Genomic DNA, 25,499 nt, shown 5'->3' with positions numbered 1-25,499 from the left:
TCGATGGCATTCTTATACACAAATGATGAACTCACAGAAAGAGAAACTAAGAAAACAATCCCATTTACCATTGTGGCAAAAAAATTAAGATACCTAGGAATAAACTTAACCACAGAAATAAAGGACTTATTTGCAGAAAACTGCAGGTCATTGAAAAAAGAAATAGAGGAAGATATAAAAAAAGTGGAAGCACATACCCTGTTCATGGATTAGGAGAATTAACATAATTAAAATGTTCATATTACCCAAAGCAATCTATAGATTCAACGCAATCCCCATCAAAATACCAACGGCATACTTCACAGAATTAGAACAATTATTTCAAAAGTTCACATAGAACCAAAAAAGGCCTCGAATAGCCACAGAAATCTTGAAAAGGAAGAACAAAGTTGGAGGGATCACAATACCAGATTTCAGGTTAAACTACAAAGCCACTGTATTCAAAATAGCCTGGTACTGGCACAAGAACAGGCATATAGACCAGTGGAACAGAACAGAGAACCCAGAAATGGACCCAAGGCAATATGCTCAATTAATATTTGACAAAGGTGGCAAGAGCATACAGTGGAGTAAGGACAGCCTCTTTAATAAATGGTGCTGGGAAAATTGGACAGCTACTTGCAGAAAAATGAAACTAGACCATCAACTTACACCCTACACGAGAATAAACTCAAAATGGATAAAAGACTTAAATGTGACTCATGAATCCATAAAAATCCTAGAAGAGACTGTAGGCAACAAAATTTCAGACATCATACACAGCAGAATTTTTACTGACACATCACCTAAGGCAACAGAAACAAAGGAGAAAATGAACACATGAACACATCAAACTCAAAAGCTTCTGCACAGCGAAAGATACAATCATCAAAACGGAAAGGCTACCCACTGTATGGGAGAGCATAATTGCCAATGATATATGAGAGAAGGGGTTAATTTCCAAAATATATAGAGTGCTCATACAACTCCACAAAAGGAAGACAAAGAACCCAATTAAAAAATGGGCAGAGGAACTAAATAGACACCTCTCCAAACAGGACATACAAATGGCTAAGAAACATATGAAGAAATGCTCATCATCATTAATCATCAGAGAGATGCAAATTAAAACAACAATGAGGTATCACCTGTGAGAATGGCTGCCATCAACAAATCATCAAGGGTGTGGAGAATAGGGGACACTAGTGCACTGCTGGTGGGAATGCAGACAGGTGCAGCCACTAAGGAAAACACTATGGTGTTACCTCAAAAAATTAAAAATTGAACTTCCATTTGACCCAGTGATTCCACTTCTAGGAATACACCCTAAGAAGCCTGAAACACCAATCAGAAAGAATATATGTACCCCCATGTTTGTGGCAGCACTATTTACAATAGCTAAGATCTGGAAACAGCCCCAGTGTCCATCAGTAGACGAATGGATAAAAAAGCTGTGGTCCATATACACAATGGAGCACTACGCAGCTGTAAGAAAGAAAGATCTCTTATCCTTTGAGAGTACATGGAGGGACCTGGAAACTATTATCCTAAGTGTAACAAGCCAAACAGAGAAAGACAAGTTTCATATGATCTCACTTATTTGTGGAATATAATGAACATAACAGTCTGAGGAATGGGGTAGTCCCAGAGACGTGGAAGTGGGGTACAGATTGACAATCCCCTAAAGAGGGGGGTGCTGGGGGAGAGATAAACCACAGAACTTATATGCATGTATGCATGAACAGTGGACATGGACAACAAACTGGGGAAAGGGCAGGGAGGGAGAGGGAGGGGGGAATCAGTGGGGGAAAAAGGAGAAACATCTGTAACAAAAATTAAGTAATTAAAAAAAATAAAAAATAAATAAATAAAAAGATAAATAATAAAAAAATGGGCAAAGGATAAAAACAGACATTTCTCAAAAGAAGATATGTAGATGGACAATGAGCACATGAAAAGATGCTCAATATCATTACATATTAGGGGAATGCGAATCAAAAGCACATACCCACTAGGAAAAGTATAATAAAAAACATGGATAGACAAGTGTTAGCAAGGTTATGGGACCCTCAGATCCAGGTAGAGGGAATGTAAAATGGTGCAATCACTTTAGACAGTTTGGCAGTTCCTCAAAGTTAAATATACAGTTACCATATCACCCAGCAATGTTATTATCTCAAGAGAACTAAAACCATTTGTCCACACAAACACTTGTGCATGAATGTTTATAATCACAGTACTCATAACAGCCCGAAAGTGGAAACAACCTAAATGTCCACCAACTGATGAATGAATAAATAAAATGTTACACCCTTACAATGGACGATTATTTGTCAATAAAAAGGAATGAAATATTTATACACGTTACAACATGGATAAACCTTGAAAATATTACACTATGGGCAAGTAGCCAGTCACAAAGAACCAGATACTGATTAGGCAAATCTAGAGAGACAGAAAGTAGCCTAGCAGTTTCCTAGGGCTGGGGATTTGGAGGAAAATGGGGAATGAATGCTAATGGGTATAGGGTTTCTTTTGGAGGTAACAGCAATGTTCTAAAATTAATTGTGATGATGGCTGCAGAACTCTGTGAACACACTAAAAACTAATGAATTTTACACTTTAAATGGGTGAATTGTATGGCATGTGAATTATATCTCAATAAAGGTGTAAAAGCAAAAAAAGAAAAGAAAAAAAAAAAAAAAGCCATACCTGCCTCTTAATAAGGAGGGTTTTTAGATAAAATGTTTGTCTATATAGAGTCTATTTACTTGGCATACAGAAACACTCAAAAAATGTTAGTTTTTTATCTTCCTCATTTCAACTTGAACATCTATTGAGTATTCTCTATGTGCTGGGTTATATGAAAAGCCCAGGGCTACAAACATAAGTGAAATTTAATTTCTACCTTTAATTATTTCTGTACATGTAACCAAGGGTAGGAAAGGAGAGAAACGGAAGAAAGATCTAGTTTGCAAACACTTCACAGAACAGGTGACATCTGAAGGATAATGCTTTTATCACCAGGAAAGCCAGCTCCATAACAGGGACCTTAATAATTCACCACATATTCTCTATGAAATATGCTTCTAGGACCTTCTTAGTAACCCAAATTCAGAAACCTTGCTTAATTCTCTATTCTGCATACCTCCCACAAAACAAAACTAAGAAGGGCAGACTTTAGCACATGTTACAGAGAGATCTAGTAATACTAAACCTAAAGATGTACTCATTTAATGTACTTTTACATTCTTAAGTACAATTGCCAGGCAAAATGATTTATTTTTCACAAGATCTATCACCATACAAGGCAATATGTTGACATGTTATCAAAGCACTTCACTAAAAACAAATATATAAACATCAAGTTGTTAGATCTGTTTAAAAATACCTTTCAATAGTAAAAAAAAAAAATACTGAGACATATTTAAGGTAGTACTCTTGATTTCAAAATAATAATGTCCCTGGCCAGTGTGGCTCAGCAGTTAGTGTTGACCCACAGACCTAAGGGTCGTGGGTTCAATTCCTAGTCTAGGGCATGTACCTCAGTTGCAGGTTTGATCCCTGGCCCTGGTCAGGGTTGTGCAGGAGGCAACCAACTGAAATATTTCTCTCTCTCCCCCCACCCAATATCCTCAGGTGAGGATTAACAAAACAAACAAAAAGTAATAATGTTTTTGTGCTAAAACCAACAAAATACTGGCTTAAGATGGCAAAAATGAGATATGGGTCTGAATCAAGCACTATAAATAAGTCTAACCCAATGAACAGAATTGGCAAACTGGAAAGTGGAAAAAGGTAGGGAGCTATACATTTAGATATTTAAGAGTTGTGCAGGGTCTAAAAGGACATGAAATAAGGCAAAGAATATGGGAATTCCTATACCTTCTAGATAGGACTCAGAAGGAACGGCATGGAACAATAAAAACTGATCAAATCAAATGAACAAAGTATATTTTTTAAATTATAAATATGAAACATATTTTGAAAAACAATATGGAAAAGTCCTTGTTTCTAGCCCATAATTTATTTCCTTCCTCCCCCCTTCTATTGGGGGGGGTTATGGGGATAGAGGAAAGAGAGAAAATGCATTTAAAAGAATGTTTGTGACATTTTATTGAACATTTCTAGATGTTTGTAATAGAAAGATTTTTAGGTTAACAAGTAACCAAAAACAGGAAGACATCACTGATCTTTCCCAACTGTACAATGGATGTTAATTCTCTTGCATAATCTCCTTCAATGGTTCTTCCTTACTTTTTTTTTTTTTTTTTATTCAAATATTTATTGTTGGATGTAACATGTATTACAGATGTTCCACATTTTTCCCCCATTGGGTTCTTCCTTACTTTTACAATAAAGTTTAAAGTTCTTAGTATGGCAGTCAAACCATTTCAAGATTTGACTACATTTTCAGAGTTGTCTCCATCCACATTCCCTTCACACAACTTTTTGGCAATTCCGATCTCTTTGCAATTATTCAAAAGAGTCAAGCTATTCTTTCCTTTTGTTGCCTTTTTGTTTTTAATCCTTGCCTAAGGATATTTTTCCATTGATTTTCAGATAGAATGGGAGAAAGGGAGGGGGAGGGAGAGAGAGAGAGTGAGAGAGAGAGAGAGAGAGAGAAACATCAACATGAGAGAGACACAATGATGAATTGGTTGCCTCCTGAATAGGATCAAACCGCAACCAAGGTATGTGCTCTTGACTGGAATTGAACCTGTGCCTTTCTGGTCCACAGGCCCATGCTCTAACTGCTGACCCAAACTGGCCAAGGCTCCTTTAATTGCTTTTATACACTGTTCCCTCTGCTGAAAATGCTTTCTTGAGCTCTTTTTCCATTTGACCAACTACTATTTTCCTTAAAGACAGGTCATGTGTCACCCTTACCTTGCAGAATTTTTTTCCTGACTTCACTATGTGTTACAGTACTCCTCCCATGCTCCCATAACACACTGCATATCTCTAATGGTTCTTTTTTGTTGTTGTTACTCTTCACTTGAGGATATTTTTTCCACTGATTGTTTTTTCAGAGCGAGTGGAAGGGAGGGAGGGGGAAAGACTGGGGCAGAGGGAGGGGGAAAGAAAAAGAGAAACATCAATGTGAGAAAGACAGACACACGCCCGGACTGGGACCAGGGATCAGATGCAACCCAGGTACATGCCCTTGACAAGGAATGAAATCCACAACCCTTTGGTGTGCTTCTGATGCTGTAACCACTGAACCACACTGGCCAGGGCTCTAGTGGTTCTTAATTTCCCCCCTTCCTTACTACACTGCATTCTTTAAGGGCAAGAACTGTGTCTTAGTTTTCTTTGAGTTCCCTGCACCTGGCACATTATACATCAGCAGATGCTTAGTATATTCATGAAAAAATATTAGCGATCTCTCTAAGCACTGTGGTATAGTAGAAAAAGCACTATATTGAACCCTGCCCACAATCAGCTATAACTAACAAATTCTGAACTTCCACTAAAATAAGTGGATTATTTAGGTCTCTGAATTTCCCTGTGATCTCTGCTAACTTAGTTTTTATTTCTATCAATTCTCGATAGGTAATAAAACTACTTTAAAAATAAGTCTTTAATTCAAATGCTTATTAACTTATACTGGATTTATCTCAATCTAGGCTTCACTATAAGGTTTATTTTATTACAATAGTAGCTGTGAAGAGAAAAGCTTTCCTAACTTGATGGCCTTAGGGCCATAGGAACTTATTTTTCTCTCAGCTTCACTGGTATATCATTTTCCTCCCTTAAGACTTTCTCATTGTTATCTACTACTTCCACTTCTATTTCTACTCTTAATTTTTACCTAGCTCCTAGCTTACTTTTTTAACTAGTTCAGGAAGATGACTGCCATGTGATAGAAACTACTGATGGCAGAGGGGAAGAAAAGGAAGAAGAAGAGCTCCAGCAGTCATAATTTTTCCTCAACCTATCTTCTTCTCTTGCTTGGAGTGAGGGCACACTGGTCTTTACAAAGACTTAAATCCTAGTCCCTTGTTCACCAATACTCTTTCCACTTATATCCCAACTTTTAATTTTGGACTAACAAAAACAAATAAAGAGAGAAGAGCTTTTAACTTTCTGTCTGGTTCCCCTTACCCTTTCCTGTCTTTTAGAAAACTCTGCCTCGTAATTTTAAAACAGTTTCCACTCTTATAATTGGTCATATAGAGAGAGGAGTCTCCCTTTTCTACTGAAGCAAAAAAATGTGTTCCTGCTTAAAAAACTTCACATCATAGGTAGTTTCTACTATTAGGATACTGTTAGTTTACAGGCACATTACAAATTATTAGATAGGTGTTTTTGGTCCTGACTAAAGGGACAACTATCATATAAAAGTTAACTTAATTTTATAAGGGAGGGGATTTAAAATTTGTAGTTACAATTGACTTTTAAAATATAAGTTATTTAAAAATCAGAGTCTGGTTATCGAACTTCAATTAGCAGTTTTGTATTTTAAGTCGCATGGGAAATCTAATTGACAAGCAAAGATAGGCAAAGGTGATTATATTGCATAAAAATCTGCTACATGGTTTATTTAAAACTCATATGTGGATACTTCCTATTTTGACATTATCTTATTTGTCATACAAAATAGTTAAATTAACTCAGAGAAACTGTTAACTCTAAGACATGTCAGGTTTAGATGGCAGGCTAAAATTTTTTATTATAATTACTGAGCTAACTGCTTCTCTAGAAAGAGTTAGGTTTATTTCTTCTTTGATTAAATCGAGTAGACAGACCAGGTAAAATGGGAGGTACCATAAGTCCTGGTTTGCCTGGGTCAATCTTGGCTGACACCAGTTGTCTTGGAGTAATTACTAGAGTCCTCTTTCATTCTTTGAAGTATGCTGGGTTGGATGGCAAGGCATATGGTCACCCTACTTCTAATGTGGTCTTTTCAAATAAAAGTAACTCTACTATTTAGGTACTCAATATGCAGAAGGCCAATAACTGAAGGGTATACAAAGAAATACAAAAAATGGTATCTGCCCTCAAAGTGCTTAAAACTTACTTGAAGGGAGTGAATAAACATTTCAAGTTAAACACACAAAATTTAAATGGCTTTTAAAAATATAACTAGGAGAAATGTTCTAAGAAAGAAGATAGTTACTTGCTAAATGAATGGCACAATAATTGGTATTACAGGGTTTCACAGGAGATGGAGTAACTTTCTATTAAATTAACACCATTTACTGAATGTCAGGTCTGTTCAGAGTGCTTTATACATACATTAGTTAACCCTCACAATTATCCTATAAGGTGTACTATTATTCTCACAAGGATGGAAATTTTACTGATAAGAAATGTATTTGATAGAGGTTAAATAGCATATGAAAGTTTATACAGACAATAAATGACAGTTGAGATTTAAACCCAGGTTCTCTAATTACAAAGTAAGAGTCCTTTTTATTGCTTTTGTCTTCACATAGGGTGGTTGTTTTCAACTGGGGGTGATTTTGCCCCCAGGGAACATTTGGTGATATCTGGAGACATTTTTGTTTGTTACAAGTGGGTATGTGTATGTGTGTGTGTGGGGGGGTGGCTAGTGAGGAAGGTAGAGTGAATACTCACTAAAGACTTTACAAAAAAAACTTTTAAAGATAAGATCTAAACTCAGTCTTGAAACACTGGTAGCATTTGGATAGGCTGGGGGTGGTGGTGATAAGGGTGAATTCTAGATAAGACTAGTATAGTATGTATAAGACAGATTCAAGAGACAGTGAATAAATAAATTTACCAAACTAGAAGTAAAAGAGACTAATTAGAATGCTGCTGCAGTAGTTAAGCTATAAGGTACTCAGAGTTTGCCTTGGTGTGGTGGTAGTAAGAAAGTAAGAAACCACAAGCATATATACCTTTATATATCATAAATGTTCTCATCTAAAACAATAATAAATTACCATTCTTACCTGTAATGCACTGAAACTGTCCATCTTCCCTTCTTATTGTAAATGCTTCTCCTGGATTAACTTGTACCAGAATAACCTTAAAAAGAGGGGAAGCAGTACTAATCAAAACAACAGCAGAGCAAATTAGTATATCAAGGTATCAAATGTTGCTAGTAAGAGAGTAGATGTGAGCTATTTAACCCTATGAAACTGGAAAGGAAAATGGGGATTACACATTTTACACATTAGTTTAAAAAGCATTACTTCACTTTTCTGGAGGGCAAAGTTTTATTGGAAAGTCAGTAAATTTCACTATAAAACAATGATGGAGTCAAACCACAGAATATCTGGGTCATCTACACTTAGTTCATCAGTTGCTAAGTGCTGCGTTTTTTAAAACAAACAAAAGTATTGATTTATAAGTAGAGTATATTTGAATTAGTGTGACTTTTCGAATTATATTTAAGAATCCCACCACTTTAAGTAGTTTTCATTTTATAGGTAATACCAATTTCATGACATTTGAAAAACAGAAAACTGGAAAATAATCTGAGGTCTTTCTATCCTAAGATAAACATTGCTAACATTCTGAATAAATTTCTTAGTCTTGTTCTCTATGGATAGGCTTAATTTTTCTCCTTAAACATAGATATAAGATCTCCAATTCTGTATTCTAATATTATAAAAAGACTTTCCATGTTATTATTCACAGTATTTAATCACATGGCTATACCATAAACTACTTTACCATTCTCTTAATGTAAGAAAATTAGGTGGTTTTCAATTTTTCTATTATTATAAACAATGCAGAAGTGAGCATTTTGGTATGTACTTTCCCCCTCTATATAATTAGTATTTCTCCCTTATAATATATTCCCAGAAACAGAAGTCTTGTGTCTGTTGCTAAACTACTTTTTACTAATTCATATTCTCCCTTGTAGTTTTTGAGAACACCCTTACTACATTTTCCACAACCCTGGAAATTATAGTTTTGAAATCTTTGCTACCTTGATAGATGAAAATAGTATATTACTATCTTTTAAATTTTCACTCAATTTTTAATAAAGCTAAATGCCATCTTTTATGTTTATTGCTAGCTCTTTCATAAACTGGTTCTTTAATGTTATATTTGGAGTCTGAAGTGTTCTTAGTGGTTTGTATTTCTTTGTATATTAGTAATAATAATAAGCCCTGGCCTGTGTGGTCTGGTTGAGCATAGTCCCATGCACCAAGAGGTTGCCAGTTCCATTCCTGGTCAGGGCACATGCCCGGGTTGCAGGCTCAATCCCCAGTAGGGGGTTGGAAGGAGGCAGCGGATAGATGTTTCTGTCATCGATGTTTCTCTGTCTCTCTCTTTCCCTCTCTCTCTGTCTCTCAAATCAATAAAAACATATATTTTTTAAAAAAATAGCAATAATACTGTACTATACTATGCTGCAATTATATTCCTATTTCATTTTCTCCTTAAATTTTAATATAATTGTTTATTTTCTTATAGCCAACATTATCTATTTTTTTAAAAATTTCTTTATTGATTTTAGAGAGGAAGGGAGAGGGAAAGAGAGGCAGAAACATCGATGAGCCCTGACTGGTTTGGCTTAGTGGTTGGAGCGTCGGCCTGCGGTACAGAGAGACCCGGGTTCGGTTCCCGCTAAGGGCACGTACCTCGGTTGCAGTTTGTCCCCGGCCCTGGTTGGTCGTGCGGGTGGCAGCCACTCGATGTGTCCCTTCACATCGATGTTTCTCTCTCTCTCTCTTCCTCTCTCTCCCTCCCGCTCTATCTGAACAAAAAATGGAAAAATGTCCTCGGTTGAGGATTAAAAAAAAAAAAAGAAACATCGATGAGAGAGAACATCGATTGGCCACCTCCTGCATGCCCTCCACTGGGGATCAGGCTCACAACCTGGGCATGTGCCCTGACTGGGAAATTGAACCAGCAACCTCTTGTTGCATGGGTCGATGCTCAACCACTGAGCCACACTGGCTGGGCCAACATTATCTATTTTTGCCTTTGTGACCATCTTTAAGTGCTTCTAAATTTAACTTGTGGCTGGCTATCAAGTACTTGAAATGTGGCTAGTCTGTATTTAGATGTGCAATAAGTGTAAAATACATACTGGATTTCAGAGACTTAATACAAAAAACTCCAACAATATAAATACCTTGTTAATAATTTTTTAAATGATTGCATGCTGAAATAATAGTCTGGACATACTGAGTTAAATAAACATTATCACAATTAATTTCACCTGTTCTTATTTTTTTAATGTGGCTAATAAAATTTTTAAAGGTAGACACAAGCCAGTTATGAAGGGTCTCTTGAGTCATTTTAAGGGCAATGAAAGAGTGTTACACATGCAGGTAATGCTATGGAGGATTACCCTGGCTGCACTGCAGCAACCAGGTATAGGAAGACCTGTCAGGAGGCTACAGCAGTCATCTACCACAGTTAATGGCTACCTTATTAGGCAGTATAGCTCTAGATTCCCCAAGCTCTAAAATTACATTTCCAACAACTTTTTGGATTTATTTGCCTTGATAAACTGGAGGTACCTCAATCTTACTGTGTCTACATTTGACCTCATTATCTGAGTTTCCTGAGAAAATAAGCTGGGAAATTCATTACACCTGAATATACTATCAATTCACAAACAAGTCTGAATTATTTATACATCAAAGTATTATTAAGTTGACTTGATTATAAGAACTTTGACTCAAGCTTTGTCTATACTTCACTAGATCTTGTCAATCTGTAGAGGAGCTGGCTAATAAAACATATATCAGCTAAAATCTAAATAGAGATTAATGTTTGTAAATAAAAGGACAATGATCAAACTAATGAATCTGAGTTTCATTTTTAGTCTATGAAGGATAATTTGCAAACCTAAGCATATATGCTTGATACCAGCATAAAAACAATGGAGATCTGTCAACCATACACCCATTTAATTCATTATTTGACAAACAATTAATGAGCAAATACTATATGTTAAACACTGTTTGTAGAACTAGGGATAAAAGGGTGAATCAGTAAGGGAAATAGTACAGTCAATTAGTATTTTTTTTTCCATTTAGGCTCATTTGTCTTCACAATTGCTTTTTAGAAATAAAAGTATTGTGACAAAAATAATGTATTTGGAATCAGGCAACTCTATGTTCAAATCCTACTCTATTCCTTAATAAATATGTGGTTTTAGGCAAATTATTTAAACTCTGTGAACTTCAGTATCTTTTCTAAAATGAAGTGGTTTTTAAAGATTAGGGAAACACAGTATGCAAAACTCCAGCACAGTGCTTGACACACAGATGATCCTCAAAAATAATTAGTATTTTCTTCAAATCCAGTATAAAAAGAATCCTAATTAATCATTTAGAGAATGTAGAATACTTCATTTCCTGACAATGGTCGAAAAATAAGGTAATATCCCATACATAAAATACATATAGACAATGTATGCATAAATGTGTATAATCAGATGTGTGTATGCACCCATGTATGTCTCTGTGTGTACACAGCAACTAAGGATTTGTGTCTTCATCTACTTCAGTATGGCTTACAAGTAGATCTGTTCTTCATTCTCTTATTAGTACTACTAGAAAGGGTCATATCTGCAAAAGTATGCCATGTATTCCACTGAAGATTAAGAGTTGGCAACAATTAAATCTTTAGTTTCTAAAGCCAGTACTATTTAAAGGTCATATTTAATTTTTCCACTTAAAATACAATTATTTTAAAGAAAAATTATATGGACTTTATAATAATTACAATATCACTGTCAACACAAACTTCCAGATGTCATGATTTGGCTTTGCATGTCCCTATATACCTAATCCTTCTTAAAAACTGGCATTCAAAGTAAGTCCAAAATATCAAGGTTACACAAAGAAATGATTACCAGCTAAAAGTTGTATGTTTTACTTTATTGTTAACAAAGTATTTTCACACTTATTATTTATTTTGTTCATTTTAGGATTGAGTTTAAAATATGAATTCACTGTTCATACAGATTATATTTGAATGATAATATACCCCCTTAACATGAACACTCCCAATATGACTGCCTACATTTGAAAACAAACTAATTTATCTTTTTAATACAAATTCTTTACACTTAAAAAGTAAAAGTTTATCTTAAATGCTGACCGTCTTCTCACAGAATGTTTTCTTATATAAATTGCAACAATATATATTAAATTCAATTCATTATTCATTAAAACGCAAACATACAAGTTTCTTTTAAAATATATTTTTTAACATTTTTTCTTTATTGATTTTAGAGAGGGAGGAAGGGAGAGTAAGAGTGAGATAGAAACATCAATGAGAGAGAACATTAATTGGCCACCTCTTGCATGCCTCCCACTGGGGATCGGGCCCACAACCTGGACATGTGCCCTGACTGGGAATCAAATCAGCAATCTCTTGGTGCACAGGTTGATGCTCAACGACTGAGCCATACCTGTTGGGCAAACACTCAAGTTTTTATATTGAGATTTAGAATTAAAATAATGAATATTGAGACTAGACAACATCTTACAATATAATATGATCAAATCAAAAGAAATTGAAGTAATTTTTAAGTTTCAAAAGTTTTATGATGACACAGTTACAGGGTAATAAATACTATTAGGTTATTTTGGACTTAGCAATAAATTATTCAAATTAAAAAGTTTGTGTATATGTATGAAACAGTCATTTCAAACATATTAACTAAAATATAATGAGAACACTCCTTAAATATGAATGTTCAGACAGCGTTTCTTTCTGGTGTCTTACAATATACTCTATATCATAGCTTTCCTTTTTCATAATACATAATCTGAAAATCCCCAATTTATAATTTCACAGGCTGCAGCTGGACTGATCATTTTGAACAGATATAAACTCTGAAATTCCATACTCAAATTATAAATACTTTAAATAGACTTGTAAAACAGAAATTTTAAAGATTCCATAAATTTCAACTATGCTAAAATATAATTATCTTAGCAATATTATATATAATTATATATAATTTACATTGCTAAAATATTAGTGTTCTTACAGTTTTAACTACAAAGTTGTAAGATTTAAAAATTTTAAATCATAGTATTTTTTTCAAAATACAGATTAACTACAGATTTAATAAAATTAACTTAGGAGAAACACAGTGACTTTAAGTTTACCATAAAATTGGCAAATTTGTAGCTTTTATCCTCTATCAGAATATGTATATTTTTAATAGAATCATGTTACTTCCTTAATATAAATAAGGAAGCTTTAGATATAAATAAGAAACCTGACTGAAGTGCTAAATCAGAAATATGCTTATCTAGGAAAGTAATTTAAACCTTAGAACTTAACTTACTCTTCCTTGCATCCTCTTTAATTTTCTCACTCAACTGCTACTATTACATCTACCAAAAGCTGCTGTAAGATTCACCAGCCTCTGCCCCAGGTTTTCAATCTTTTTCATTCAATAAGTACCCCTGTACTGAGGTAATCTTCATTGGCAGTCATTCAGACTGCCCTTAGACTAACAAGTCAACCTTTAGAAACTCCATTCCAGGTAGCACCTTAAAGTATTTTATAGCTATCTGTTGAAAATACATGTTGAGGCAAGATGTTAAAGGCATAATCAATTATCAGTATACTCATCAATACCTACTTCAAACCTTTCTTCCTATCAAATTAGCCAATGTATAGTAACCGTCCTGTTGTTCATGATTATATCAGGATACCATAGCAACTAAATAAAAAAAGAGCTGTAGTAGCATCTGTTTCTGGATCATTTGGTGTCAGTTAACAACTTGAAATTTAAGAGTATGCTGTTTCCAAATATATTTCATTTTAAAGCCATAGTTTTAGTTATTGTATTTATATTGGCTCTCTGATCTTGGAATATGTCAGTATATTTACAGTTTATAAATACTACATGTAGACATATATAAGAAAGTAGACAATGTCACTATGCAAACAATTTAACATCATATACTTAAAAGTAACTTATTACTGCGTTAATTCTCCGGTTGACTCTAAGTTTAACAAATTTATCAAAGAAAAATTATAACAGTCTTACAACAATAACTTATTTCTGGATTACTAGCAATCATATTTATACTACATAAACATATATCTAAAATATGCAGAGGGGGTTTTAAGATATTTTTGAGATATAAATAATATACCATAAAATTTAACCTTTAAGGAGTACAATTCATTGATTTCCAGGACAAACACAGAGTTGTACAACGATCAACAAGGTAAATAGAATTTTGTGACTCGCTTGTTTCACTTAGTATAAAGTTTTCAAGACTCATCCAAGTTGTAGCATATACTAAAGTATCTCATTCTAGTTTATGGCCAAATAACATTCCACTGTATAGATACATCAAATTTTGTTTATCTATTCATCTGATTATGGAAATATGGATTGTTTTCACCTTTTGGCTGTTATGAATAATGCTGTACAAGTTTTTGCATGGGCATAGGTTTTTCTTTATGTTGACTATATACCTAGGAGAATTGCTGGGTCGTATGATAACTGTATGTTTGAGAAACTGCCAGACGGTTTTCCAAAGTGGATTCCCCAGTTTATATTCCCACCAGCAGTGTATGAGTGTCACAATTTTTTCACATCCTTACCAACACTTGTTACTACCTTTTTAATTCTAGCCATTCTAGTGAGTGTGAAATGGTATCTCATTGTGGTTTTCATTTGTATCTCCATAATGACTAAGGATGTTGAGGACATTTTTTAACCGATTAAAATTTTTTAACTAGAGATAGTTTCTTGAAAAGCTTTATGTAGAGCCCCATCAGTGATTAAACTGTTTGCCAAGGGGAAAGGCTTCTCCCACCTTGAACACAGGGTCAGAACCTCTCCCCACACCCATGGACCCTAAGATACCACTCTGTCCTGCTGGGTCAGCATAGAGCTGGATCAGCGACACAGAGGAGCAGCACAGGTCTGGGAATTTCGGTCCCTGCTTTGCTGAGACCAGCTGTGCAGAGATCGGAATCCTGTGTGGGGTAATTTTCTGTCCCTTCTGTTTGGACTGGTGGTGCAAGGGTGCTGGTTCCATGCAGAGATGGAATTTTTGGACTGTATCCCCAGGGAGGCTTCTGTCAGGGAGACAGACGGAAGAGTGCTACGATTTCACTGTGGGATGGCTGATCCAAGCTCCCTCTAAGTTCTGCCAAGCAGCCTCAGGAAGGAGAGGTAGAGCCTGCCCCACTCTCCTGCATGCTGTGAATACCACACCCAACAGAAGATTGTTTGGTTCAGCCCTATAAAGTCCTGAATAGCCCTGCTGGGTACAGCTCTGTGAGGGCATGAGAGAATGGCTCAGAGCGGGACATTCCAAGTGTAAGGCCCTCAGAGGCTATCGTCTGAGACTGGGGGGGAAGTGCTTAGCAACTTCCTTCAGGCTAGATTGGCAACATCCTCAACTGGAGACTCTTTTTGATCAGCACTCCTGAGCCCAGGGCTGCTAAAACTTCTTAATAGCAGACTACAGGCTGCACCAAACCTGAACTTGTAGCAAGCCCCCTTAAGGGGAACTAGAGTTGGAGTCTCTGGTAGAGACTGAGAAGTCTGGCTTTGAAGTAGAGACTAGCTTCCCCTCATTGAGTGTTTGACTGCATAATCCCCAAGCAGGGGACCCACTATCCCAAGCTAGGCTAGCCTGGGTCCATCCTACAGACTCTCTCTGGAAGACTCTGGAGAAGACCAGGCAACCTCAAGGGGTAGGCAGAGAAGCTGACAGGTGGAAGCAAACCTCATAGAGCCTGGGTCCGACCACAGATTTGCCATAAGCTAAAAGAAACCAACCTATTTACACAGATTGGTCCCTCCCATGAACACAAAGGTTTAGTACACACACACACACAGACACACACACACAGTGAATAGAGTGGTAATTACACACTGACAGTCCAAGGCCAGTTATACACAATGTCTGACAGCGACCTGCATCAAAACCCACCCAAAAGGACCCAGAAACAACACAATCAGTAGTGGGCCACAGACCACACCAGAGCAACACCGAACTAAACAATCAGCACACCAAAAGGTGGATCATGGTGATAAAAGTTTACTTCTACAGACACCCAGCCAGAAGGGTTAACAATTGATTGTACCACTGAGTTCATCATGATCCCTCATGACTACACCTGCACAGCAGTTTGCACACCATGATTGGGGTTGAGCCTCATAGTCAGCCAGCTTGAGGGTCGATTCCAACCATGAAAGGGCCACAGCAATCAAGACCCAATTACAAGAGAAGGAGCCAAACAACCCACACAAGAGACATTCCTAGAGCATCCAGCTTAGGAGATGAAGGAGACTATAGCAATGACTGCCACAGGACATCTACTACAGAAGGCCACCCCACCAAGACTGGGAGACACAGTAATCCTATCTAATACATAGAAACAAACACAATGAGATAGCCAAAATGGGAAGACCAAAAAACAGACCCCAGATGAAAGAACAGAAGGGAATTCTAGAAAAAGAGATAAATAAAATGGAGTCAAGAAATTTATCAGATAGAAAGTTCAAAGTAATGGTTATAGAGATGCTCAAGGAATTTAGTGAGAACAACAACAGCATAAAGAAGATATAAAAACCATGAAAGAAATCAGTCAGAAATACAGAATGCCATATCTGAAATACAGAATACACTGGAAAGCATAGCCAGTAGGCTATATGAAGCAGAGGATGGAATCAGTGAATTAGAAGACAAAATAGAAAAGGAAAAAAAAAATGACTCAATTAGAACAGCAAAACAAAAACAAAACTAAAAAGCAGAATAGTTTAAAAGAACTCTGGGACAATATTAAATGTAACAACATCCACATCATTGGGGTACTAGAATTACCTGTCTGAAGAAATAATCACAGAAAACTTCCCTGGCCTGGAGAAGGAAAGTGTCACACAAACTCTGGAAGCACAGAGAGTCCCAATCAAGATCAACACAAAGAGATCCACATCACATCATAATTAAAATGGCCAAGAATAAAGACAAAGAGAGAATTTTAAAGGAAGCAAGAAAGAGTCAGTTACCTACAAGGGAGTTCCCATAAGGCTGTCAGCTGATTTCTCACCAGAAATACTTCAGGCCAGAAGGAACTGGCATGAAGTATTCAAAGTAATAAAAAGCAAGAAACTGCAACCAAGACTGAACCATCAAGCAAGGCTATCATTTAAAATCAAAAGCTAAATAAAGAGCTGCTCAAACAAAAGAAGACTAAAGGCATTCATTACCACTAAACCAGCACTGCAAGAAATGGTAAAGGGACTGACTTTAAGAAAAAGAAGAAAGAGAGAGAGAAGAACACAAGCATGAAAAAAAAAAAAAAAGGAAATAACTAAGTACCTATCAATAATAACCATAAATGTAAATGGATTAAATGCTCTGATCAAAAGACACAGGGTAGCTGATTAAATAAGAAAACAGGACCCAAATATATGTTGTCCACAAGACACTCACCTCAGAACAAAACATACACACAGGTTGAAAGAAGGGATGAAAAAATATATTCCATGCAAATGGAAACAAACAAAAAACCTGGGGAAGCAATACTTTTATCTGATAAAATAGATTTCAAAACAAAGGCCATAGTCCAGCTGGTGTGGATCAGTGGTTGAGTATCGATCCATGCACCAAGAGGTGGCCGGTTCGATTCCTGGTTAGGACACATGCCCAGGTTGTGGGTCTGGACCCCAGTAGGGGGCATGTAGGAGGAGGTCAAGCGATGTTCTCTCTCATCAATGTTTCTATCTCTCTTTCCCTCTCCCTTCTTCTCTCTCAAATCAATAAAGGGGGCGGGAAAAAGAAAATAGCATTATTTAAAAAACAATAACAACAAAGGCCATAAGATGAGACAAAAAAGGTCACTACATTATAATAAAGGTATTGATCCAACAAAAGGATATAACCCTTTTAAACATGTATGCACCCAACACAGAAGCACCTAAATTTATTTAAAAAAAAAAAAGACAAAAAGCTTTTGGTGGACTTTAAGGGAGAGACTGATAGCAGCACAGGCAAAGTAGGGGACTTTAACACCCCACAGTCATCAATGGATAGATCTTCCAGATATAAAATCAACAACGAAACAGTGATTTTAAATGGACACACTGGATCAGATGGATTTAACTGATATTTACAGGCCTACCTCAAGAAGTAAGAAAAATCTCTAGTAAACAATCTAACCCAACACCTAAAATAACTGAAAAAAGAATGGCATAAAAAGCCCAGAGTAAGCCCTGGCCGGTTTGGCTCAGCGGTTAGAGCGTCCGCCTGCGGTCCGGAGAGACCCGGGTTCGGTTCCCGCTAAGGGCATGTACCTTGGTTGCAGTTTGTCCCCGGCCCTGGTTGGTCGTGCGGGTGGCAGCCACTCGATGTGTTCCTTTCACATCGATGTTTCCCTCTTTCTCTCTTCCTCTCTCTCCCTCCCACTCTGTCTGTACAAAAAATGGAAAAATGTCCTCGAATGAGGATTAAAAAAAAAAAAAAGCCCAGAGTAAGTAAAAGGAAGGAAATAATAAAGATCCAAGGAGAAATAAATGACACAGAAACAAACAATACAAAAGATCAATGAAACCAAAAGCTGGTTCTATGAAAGGATCAACAAGATTGATGAACCTTTAACAGAGTCATCAAGAAACAAAGAGAAAAGACCCAAATACATAAAATCAGAAATGAAAGAGGGAAGGTAACAAGAGGTATCACAGAAAAACAAAATACTTCAAGAAAATATTACGGACAATTATAGGCCAACAAAATAAGACAACCTGGATGAAATGGACAAATTCCTAGAAACATACAATCTTACAAAACTGAATAAGGAAGAAGCAGAATACCCAAATAGACAAATAACTACAAAAATTGAAGCAGTAATAAAAAAAACACCCAGCAAACAAAAGTCCTGGACACGATGGCTTCACAGGTGAATTTTACCAAACATTCATAGAAGAACTAACACCTATCCTCTTCAAACTATTCCAAAAAACTCAAGAGGAGGGAAGACTTTCAAAAAAAGTCTTTTTACAAGGCCAACATTATCCTAATACCAAAAATCAGATAAAGGCATTAAAAAGAAAGAAAATTATAGGCCAATATCCATCATGAACATAGATGCTAAAATCCTCAACAAAATATTAGCAAATCTGATCCAGCAATACATTAGAAATATCATACATGATGACCAAGTGGGATTTATTCTGAGGATACAAGGCTGGTACCATATTTGGAAATCAATAAATGTGATACATCACAAACAAAATGAAAGCTAAAAATCACATGGTCATATCAATAGATTCAGAAAAAGCATTCAATAAAATCCAGCATCCATTTATGAGAAATGCAAAGTGGGAATAGAGGGATCATACCGCAACATAACAAAGGCCATATATGACAAACCTAGAGCCCACATCATATTCAATGGGAAAAACTAAAAGCATGTTCCTTACAATCAGGAAACAAGACAGGGATGTACCGTTTTCACCACTCTTATTCAATACAGTACTGTAAGTTCTAGCCATAGCAAGAAGAATAGGCATCCAAATTGGAAAGGAGGAAATGGAACTCATTATTTGCAGATGACATGATGTTGTATATAGAAAACCTAAAAGACTCCACACCAAACAACTACTAGATCTAATAAATGAATTCAGCAAAGCTTCAGAATACAAAATCAGTTTCAATAAATCGATGGCATTTTTATACACCAATAATGAAGTATCAGAAAGAAAAACTAAGAAAAGAATCCCATTTCCTAATGCAACAAAGAAAATAGGTACCTAGGAATAAACTTAACTAAGGAGGAAAAAGACTTATACTTAGAAAACTAGAATGACAATGAAGAAAAGAAATTAAGAAAGATACAAAATAAGTGGAAATAAGGATCCATCTTCATGAATCAGAAGAATTAACATCATTAAAATGTCTTACTACCCAAAGCAATCTACATATTAAACACAATTCCTATTAAAATACCAATGATATATTTCACAGATCTAGAATAAATATTCCAAAAATTTATATAGAACCAAAAAAAGACCCTGAAAAGAAGCAACAATCTTGAGAAAGAAGAACAAAGTTGGAGGGATCATAATACCATATATCAAATTATACTACAAGGCCACTGTAATAAAAAAGGCCTGGTAGTGGCATAAGGATAGGCACATAGACCAATGGAATTCAACAGAAAGCCCAGATATCAATCCATACCTTTATGGTCAAGTAATAGTTGACAAAGGAGGCAAGAGCAAACAATGGCATAAAGACAGCCTCTTCAACAAATGGAAAAAGTGAACAAATATGTGCAAAAAAATAAATAAATAAATAAAACTAGACCATCGACTTACACCATACACAAGAAAAAATTCAAAATGGATAAATCACTTAAATGTAAGTTGCAAAACCAAAAAATCCTAGAAGAAAATGTAGGCAGTAAATATGAGACATCTCTCACAGTAGTATTTCTACTAATGTCTCTGAAGGCAAGAGAAACTCAGGAAAAGATAACAAATGGGACTACATCAAATTAAAAAGCTTCTGCACAGCAAAAGAAACCATCAACAAAGTGAAAAGAGAACCCACTGAATGGGAGAACATATTCACCAATAATACATCTGATAAGGGGTAAATTTCCAAAATATATAAAGAACTTATACAGCTCAACACCAGGAAGACAAACAATCCAATTAAAAAAAGAGCCAAAGAACTGAATAGGCAATTTTCCAAAAAAGGACATACAGATGGCCACTAGACATATGAAAAAATGCTAAAGGTCACTGTTCATTAGAGAGATGCAAATTAAAATTAGTGAGGTATCACGTCACACCTGTCAGAATGGCTACCACCAAAAAATCAACAAACAGCCCCAGCCCAGCCGGTATGGTTCAGTGGTTGAACATCGACCCTTACACCAAGATGCTGCTGGTTCGATTCCCGGTCAGGATGCATGCCCAGGTTGTGGGCCAGATTCCCAGTAGGAGGTGGCGCATTGATGTCTCTCTCATTGATATTTTTATCTCTCTCTCCATCTCACTTCCTCTCTCTCTAAAATCAATAACGAAAAAAATTTTTTTAAATCAACAAACAAGAAGTGCTGGTGAGGATGCATAGGAAAGGGAACCCTAATGCACTGTTGGTGGGAATGCAGACTGGTGCAGCCACTGTGGAAAACTGTAGTTTCCTTAAAAAATTAAAAATGGAACTGCCTTCTGACCCAGTGATCCCACTTCTGGGAATATATCCTAAGTATCCTGAAACTCCAATCAGAGAGAATATATGCACCCCTACGTTCATAGCAGCAGCACTATTTATAACAGCCAAGATCTGGAAACAGCACAAGTGCTCATCAGTAGATGAGTGGATTAAAAAGCCATGGTAGCCCTGGCCAGTTTGGCTCAGCAGTTAGAGAGTCAGCCTGCAGTCCAGAGAGACCTAGGTTCAGTTCCCCCTAAGGGCACGTACCTCGGTTGCAGTTTGTCCCCAGCCCTGGTTGGGTCGTGCAGGAGGCAGCCACTCAATGTGTCCCTTTCACGCCGATGTCTCTCTCTCTCTCTCTCTCTCTCTCTCTCTCTCTCTCTCTCTCTCTCTGAACAAAAAATGGAAAAATGTCCTCAGGTGAGAATAAAAAATAAAAAAAAGCCATGGTACATTTACACATGGACTACTACACAGCTGTAAAAAAGATGGAACTTTTACCCTTGCATCAACATGATTAGACCTGGAGAATATCATGCTAAGTGAAATTAAGTCAGTCAGAGAAAGACAAATACAACATGATCTCACTAATATGTGGTATATAACAAACAAAATAAACTGACAAACAAAATGGTATCAGAAGCATGAATACATGGAATAGACCGGTGGGTGCCAGAGGGGAGGGAGGTGGGAGTTACTGGATAAAGTGGAAGGTATTAGCTAAAGAACATACATGCACATCCTGCGGACATAAAGGCCATGGGTGAAGGCCAAGAGAGGAGGAGGCAGGTGTAGGTGGATTACATAGGCAAATGGGCTGGGGGGAGGGGTTAATGGAGGAAGTCTGCAATAATGTCAACATTAAAAATTTTCAATTAAAAAAAGTTCATGAAGACAGAAGTTATATATGGACATAGCGTTTTGTTTCTCTTGAATATATACCTAGGAGAATTGCTGGGTCATATGTTAACTGTATGTACCCTTATATTTTATTGTAAGAGTTTTATAGTTAAGCTCTTATTTCAGGTCTTTGATTCATTTTGCAATGATTTTTGTATATTGTTTGAGGTAGAAATTCAACTTCATGCTTTTGCATGTGGATATCCAGCTGTCTCAGCATCATTTGTGGAAAATACTTTTCTGTTCTCATTGAATCATTTTGGCATCTTTGTCAAAAGTCAACTAACCATAAATGTAAGGATTTGTCTCAGGATTCAAAATTCTTTTCCATTGATCTATATATGTCTATCCTTGTGCCAGTACCACACTGTCTTGATTACTGTAACTTTATAACAAGTTTTGAAATGATAAAATGTTGAGTTTTCCAACTTTGTTCTTTTTCAAAACTGTTTTAGCTATTCTGGCTCCTTAGCATTTCCATATAAATTTTAGGATCTACCTGTCAATTTCCATAAATAATTCAGCTGGGATTTTGGTAAGTGAAGTGTTAATCTGTATAATTTAGAAAGTACTGCTGTCTAAACAGTATTAAGTCTTTTGATCTAAGATCAGGGGTGTCTTTCCATTTATTTAGGTCTTTCCTTTAACAGTGTATAAGTCTTGTACTACTTTTGTTAAAATTTCTTCCTATTTTATTCTTTATGGTACTACTGTAAATGAAAATGTTTTCTTAATTTCATTTTCAGATTGTTCATTGCTAATACAGAAATACAATAGCTTTTTCTATATTGAACTTGTTTTCTACAACCCTGCTGAACTCATTTATTAGTTCTAATAGGTTTTTGATTTTTTAGTGGCTTCTTCAGGAAGTTTTTTTTTTTAATCGTCACCCGAGGATATTTTTCTGTTTATCTTCTGATAGAGTGGGAGGGAGACAGAGAGAAACATCATTGTGAAAGAGACACATCAACTGGTTGCCTCCTACATGGCCCCAACCAGGGCGGGGATGAACCACAACCTAGGTATGTGCCCTTGACCGGAATCAAACCCGCGACTCCTTGGTCTGTGGGCTGACACTCTAACCGCTGAGCCAAACCAGCCGGGGCTTCAGGATTTTCTGTTTACAAAATTATGTCATCTGAGAAAAGACAGTTTTATTCCTTTTCTAATCCAAATGCCTTTAATTCATTTACATGTTTATTTGCCCTGGCTTGAACATTCAGTATAATGTTGAATAGAAGTAGTGAGAGCACCCTGACCAGCTGCTCAGTGGTTAGCACAGACCAAAGAGTCACAGTCAAGGACATGTACTTCTGTTGCAGTTCGGTTGGTTCCTGGCCCTGAAAACTGTTTAAAATACTTAAGTAAATATCAATGGTGGCAATACAACATTTTTTTCTAAAACTTTTGAGGAAGGGGGAAAATATGAACTACTGCTATTTAAAAATGATTATTCAAGAAAACAACAGGTGAAGTGGCTAATTATGAAGTCATCCAAACCAACTTTCAAGATTGTATCATACAAAAGATGACTTTCCTGTCCTGGTCACTATGGCACAGTGGTTGGAGCATCAGCCTTCGGACCAAAGATATTTGGGTTCGATTCCTGTCAAAGGCACATACCTCATTTGTGGTTCGGTTCCCAGCACTGGTCGGGGTAATGGGGAAGGCAACCAATACAAGGGTCTTTCTCACATCAATGTTTTTTTCTCTTTCTCTCTCTCTCTCCCTCACATTCTGTCTGAAGATAAACAGAAAAATATCCTCAGGTGAGGATTTAAAAAAAGAGATGAATCTCCCCATGTCCTTCACCAAAAAACAAAACAAAAACCAATAAAACTTGAGAAATGTTCTTGTATATGCATTTTTATTCACAAAAGAGGTACAGACATTCACTCTAAACTTCAAAAGACCATGGAAAAAAGCATCCTTGTAAGAAGCCTCCTTTTCATTTAATATCTATTAGATATTAATTAGATATAATCAGATTCACATTTTATTTAATTTTATTTTTTCTTTATTGATTTTAGAGAGAGAAGAAGGGAGGAGAAAGAGCTAGGAACATCGATCAGAGAGAACAACCATTGGCTGCCTCCTGCATGTCCCCTACTGGAGATCAGGCCCACAACCTAAGCATGTGCCCTGGCCTGGAATCAAACCAGGGATGTCTTGGTGCATGGGTCAATGCTCAACCACTGAGCCACACTGGCTGGGCCAGATTCACATTTTAAATGTTCAGTATTTTGTAGATAATTTTCAGTAGAATGCATTTCCCTATTTACTCAGTGCTGCTTACAAATTATACTTTTTTGTTGTTACAGATGTTTCTCCTTTTTCCCCCACTGACACCCTCCCCCAATCCCGCCTACCTCGCCCCCAGCACTGTTGTCTACATCCATGTTTATGCATACATGCATATAAGTTTTGAGGTTTATCTCTCCCTGCCCTACGTCCCCCTCTTCTGAGGTTTGTCAGTCTGTACCCAACTTCTATGTCTCTGGATCTACTTTGTTTATCAGCTTGTTTTATTCACTGTATTCCACAAATAAGTGAGATCATGTGATATTTGTCTTTTTCAGATTGGCTTGTTTCACTTAGGATAATACTCTCAGGTCCCTCCACATCATCTGAAAGGATAAGAGATCTTTCTTCCTTATAGTTGCATAGTATTCCAGTGTGTAATTATACCACAGCTTTTTTATCCACTCATCTATTGATGGACACGTGGGCTGTTCCAGATCTTGGCAATTTTAAATAGTGCTGCTATAAACATAGGGGTACATATATTATTTCTGACTGGTGTTTCAGGCTTCTTAGGGTATAATCCTAGAAGTAGATCACTGGGTCAAATGGCAGTTCAATTTTTAATTTTTTGCGGTAACACCATAGTGTTTTCCATAGTGGCTGCACCAGTCTGCATTCCCACCAGCAGTGTACTAGAGTTCCCTTTTTTTCCACACCCTCACTAGCACTTGTTCTTTGATGATTTGTTGATGGCAGCTATTCTGGCAGGTGTGAGGTGATACCTCATAGGCATTTTAATTTGCATCTCTCTGATGATTAGTAATGTTGAGCATTTTCTCATATGTCTCTTGGCCATTTGTATGTCCTGTATGGAGAGGTGTCTATTTAGTTCCTCTGCCCATTTTTTAATTGGGTTGTCTTCTTTTGTTGAGTTGTATTAGTGTTCTATATATTTTGGAAATTAACCTCTTATTTGATGTATCATTGGCAATTATGCTCTCCCATATAGTGGGTTCCCTTTCCATTTTGATGACTGTTTCTTTTGCTGTGCAGAAGCTTTTTAGTTTGATGTAGTCTCGTGTTCATTTTTTCCTTTGTTTCTCTTGCCTTAGGTGTTGTATCAGTGAAAATTCTGTTGAGTGTGATGTCTGAAGTTTTGTTGCCTACATTTTCTTCTAGGATTTTTATGGATTCATGGGTTACATTTAAGCCTTTTATCCATTTTGAGTTTGTTCTTGTGTATGGTGTAAGTTGGTGGTCTAGCTTCATTTTTTT

The 25,499-nt window shown here is 36.4% G+C and overlaps 1 protein-coding gene across 4 annotated transcripts in view; it reads right to left on the bottom strand.

Annotated features, from left to right (window-relative positions):
• FNDC3A (fibronectin type III domain containing 3A) overlaps positions 1-25,499 on the bottom strand; it is a 241,095-nt gene that overhangs the window by 146,520 nt on the left and 69,076 nt on the right. For 3 of the 4 annotated variants that reach the window (XM_036249591.1, XM_036249592.1, XM_036249593.1), the window contains exon 3: positions 7,902-7,977. In XM_036249591.1, the coding sequence (XP_036105484.1) occupies positions 7,902-7,977 (76 nt within the window). Of the gene's footprint in view, positions 1-7,901; positions 7,978-12,223; positions 12,267-25,499 lie in introns of those variants that run through there. The other variant, XM_036249594.1, reaches the window with a different exon arrangement.

This window comes from Molossus molossus, unplaced genomic scaffold (genome assembly GCF_014108415.1).
Source record: "Molossus molossus isolate mMolMol1 unplaced genomic scaffold, mMolMol1.p scaffold_m16_p_9, whole genome shotgun sequence".
Classification (NCBI taxonomy): domain Eukaryota; kingdom Metazoa; phylum Chordata; class Mammalia; order Chiroptera; family Molossidae; genus Molossus; species Molossus molossus.
The sequence above is the reverse complement of the archived record's forward strand: the minus strand, read 5'-3'. Positions and strand labels throughout refer to the sequence as shown.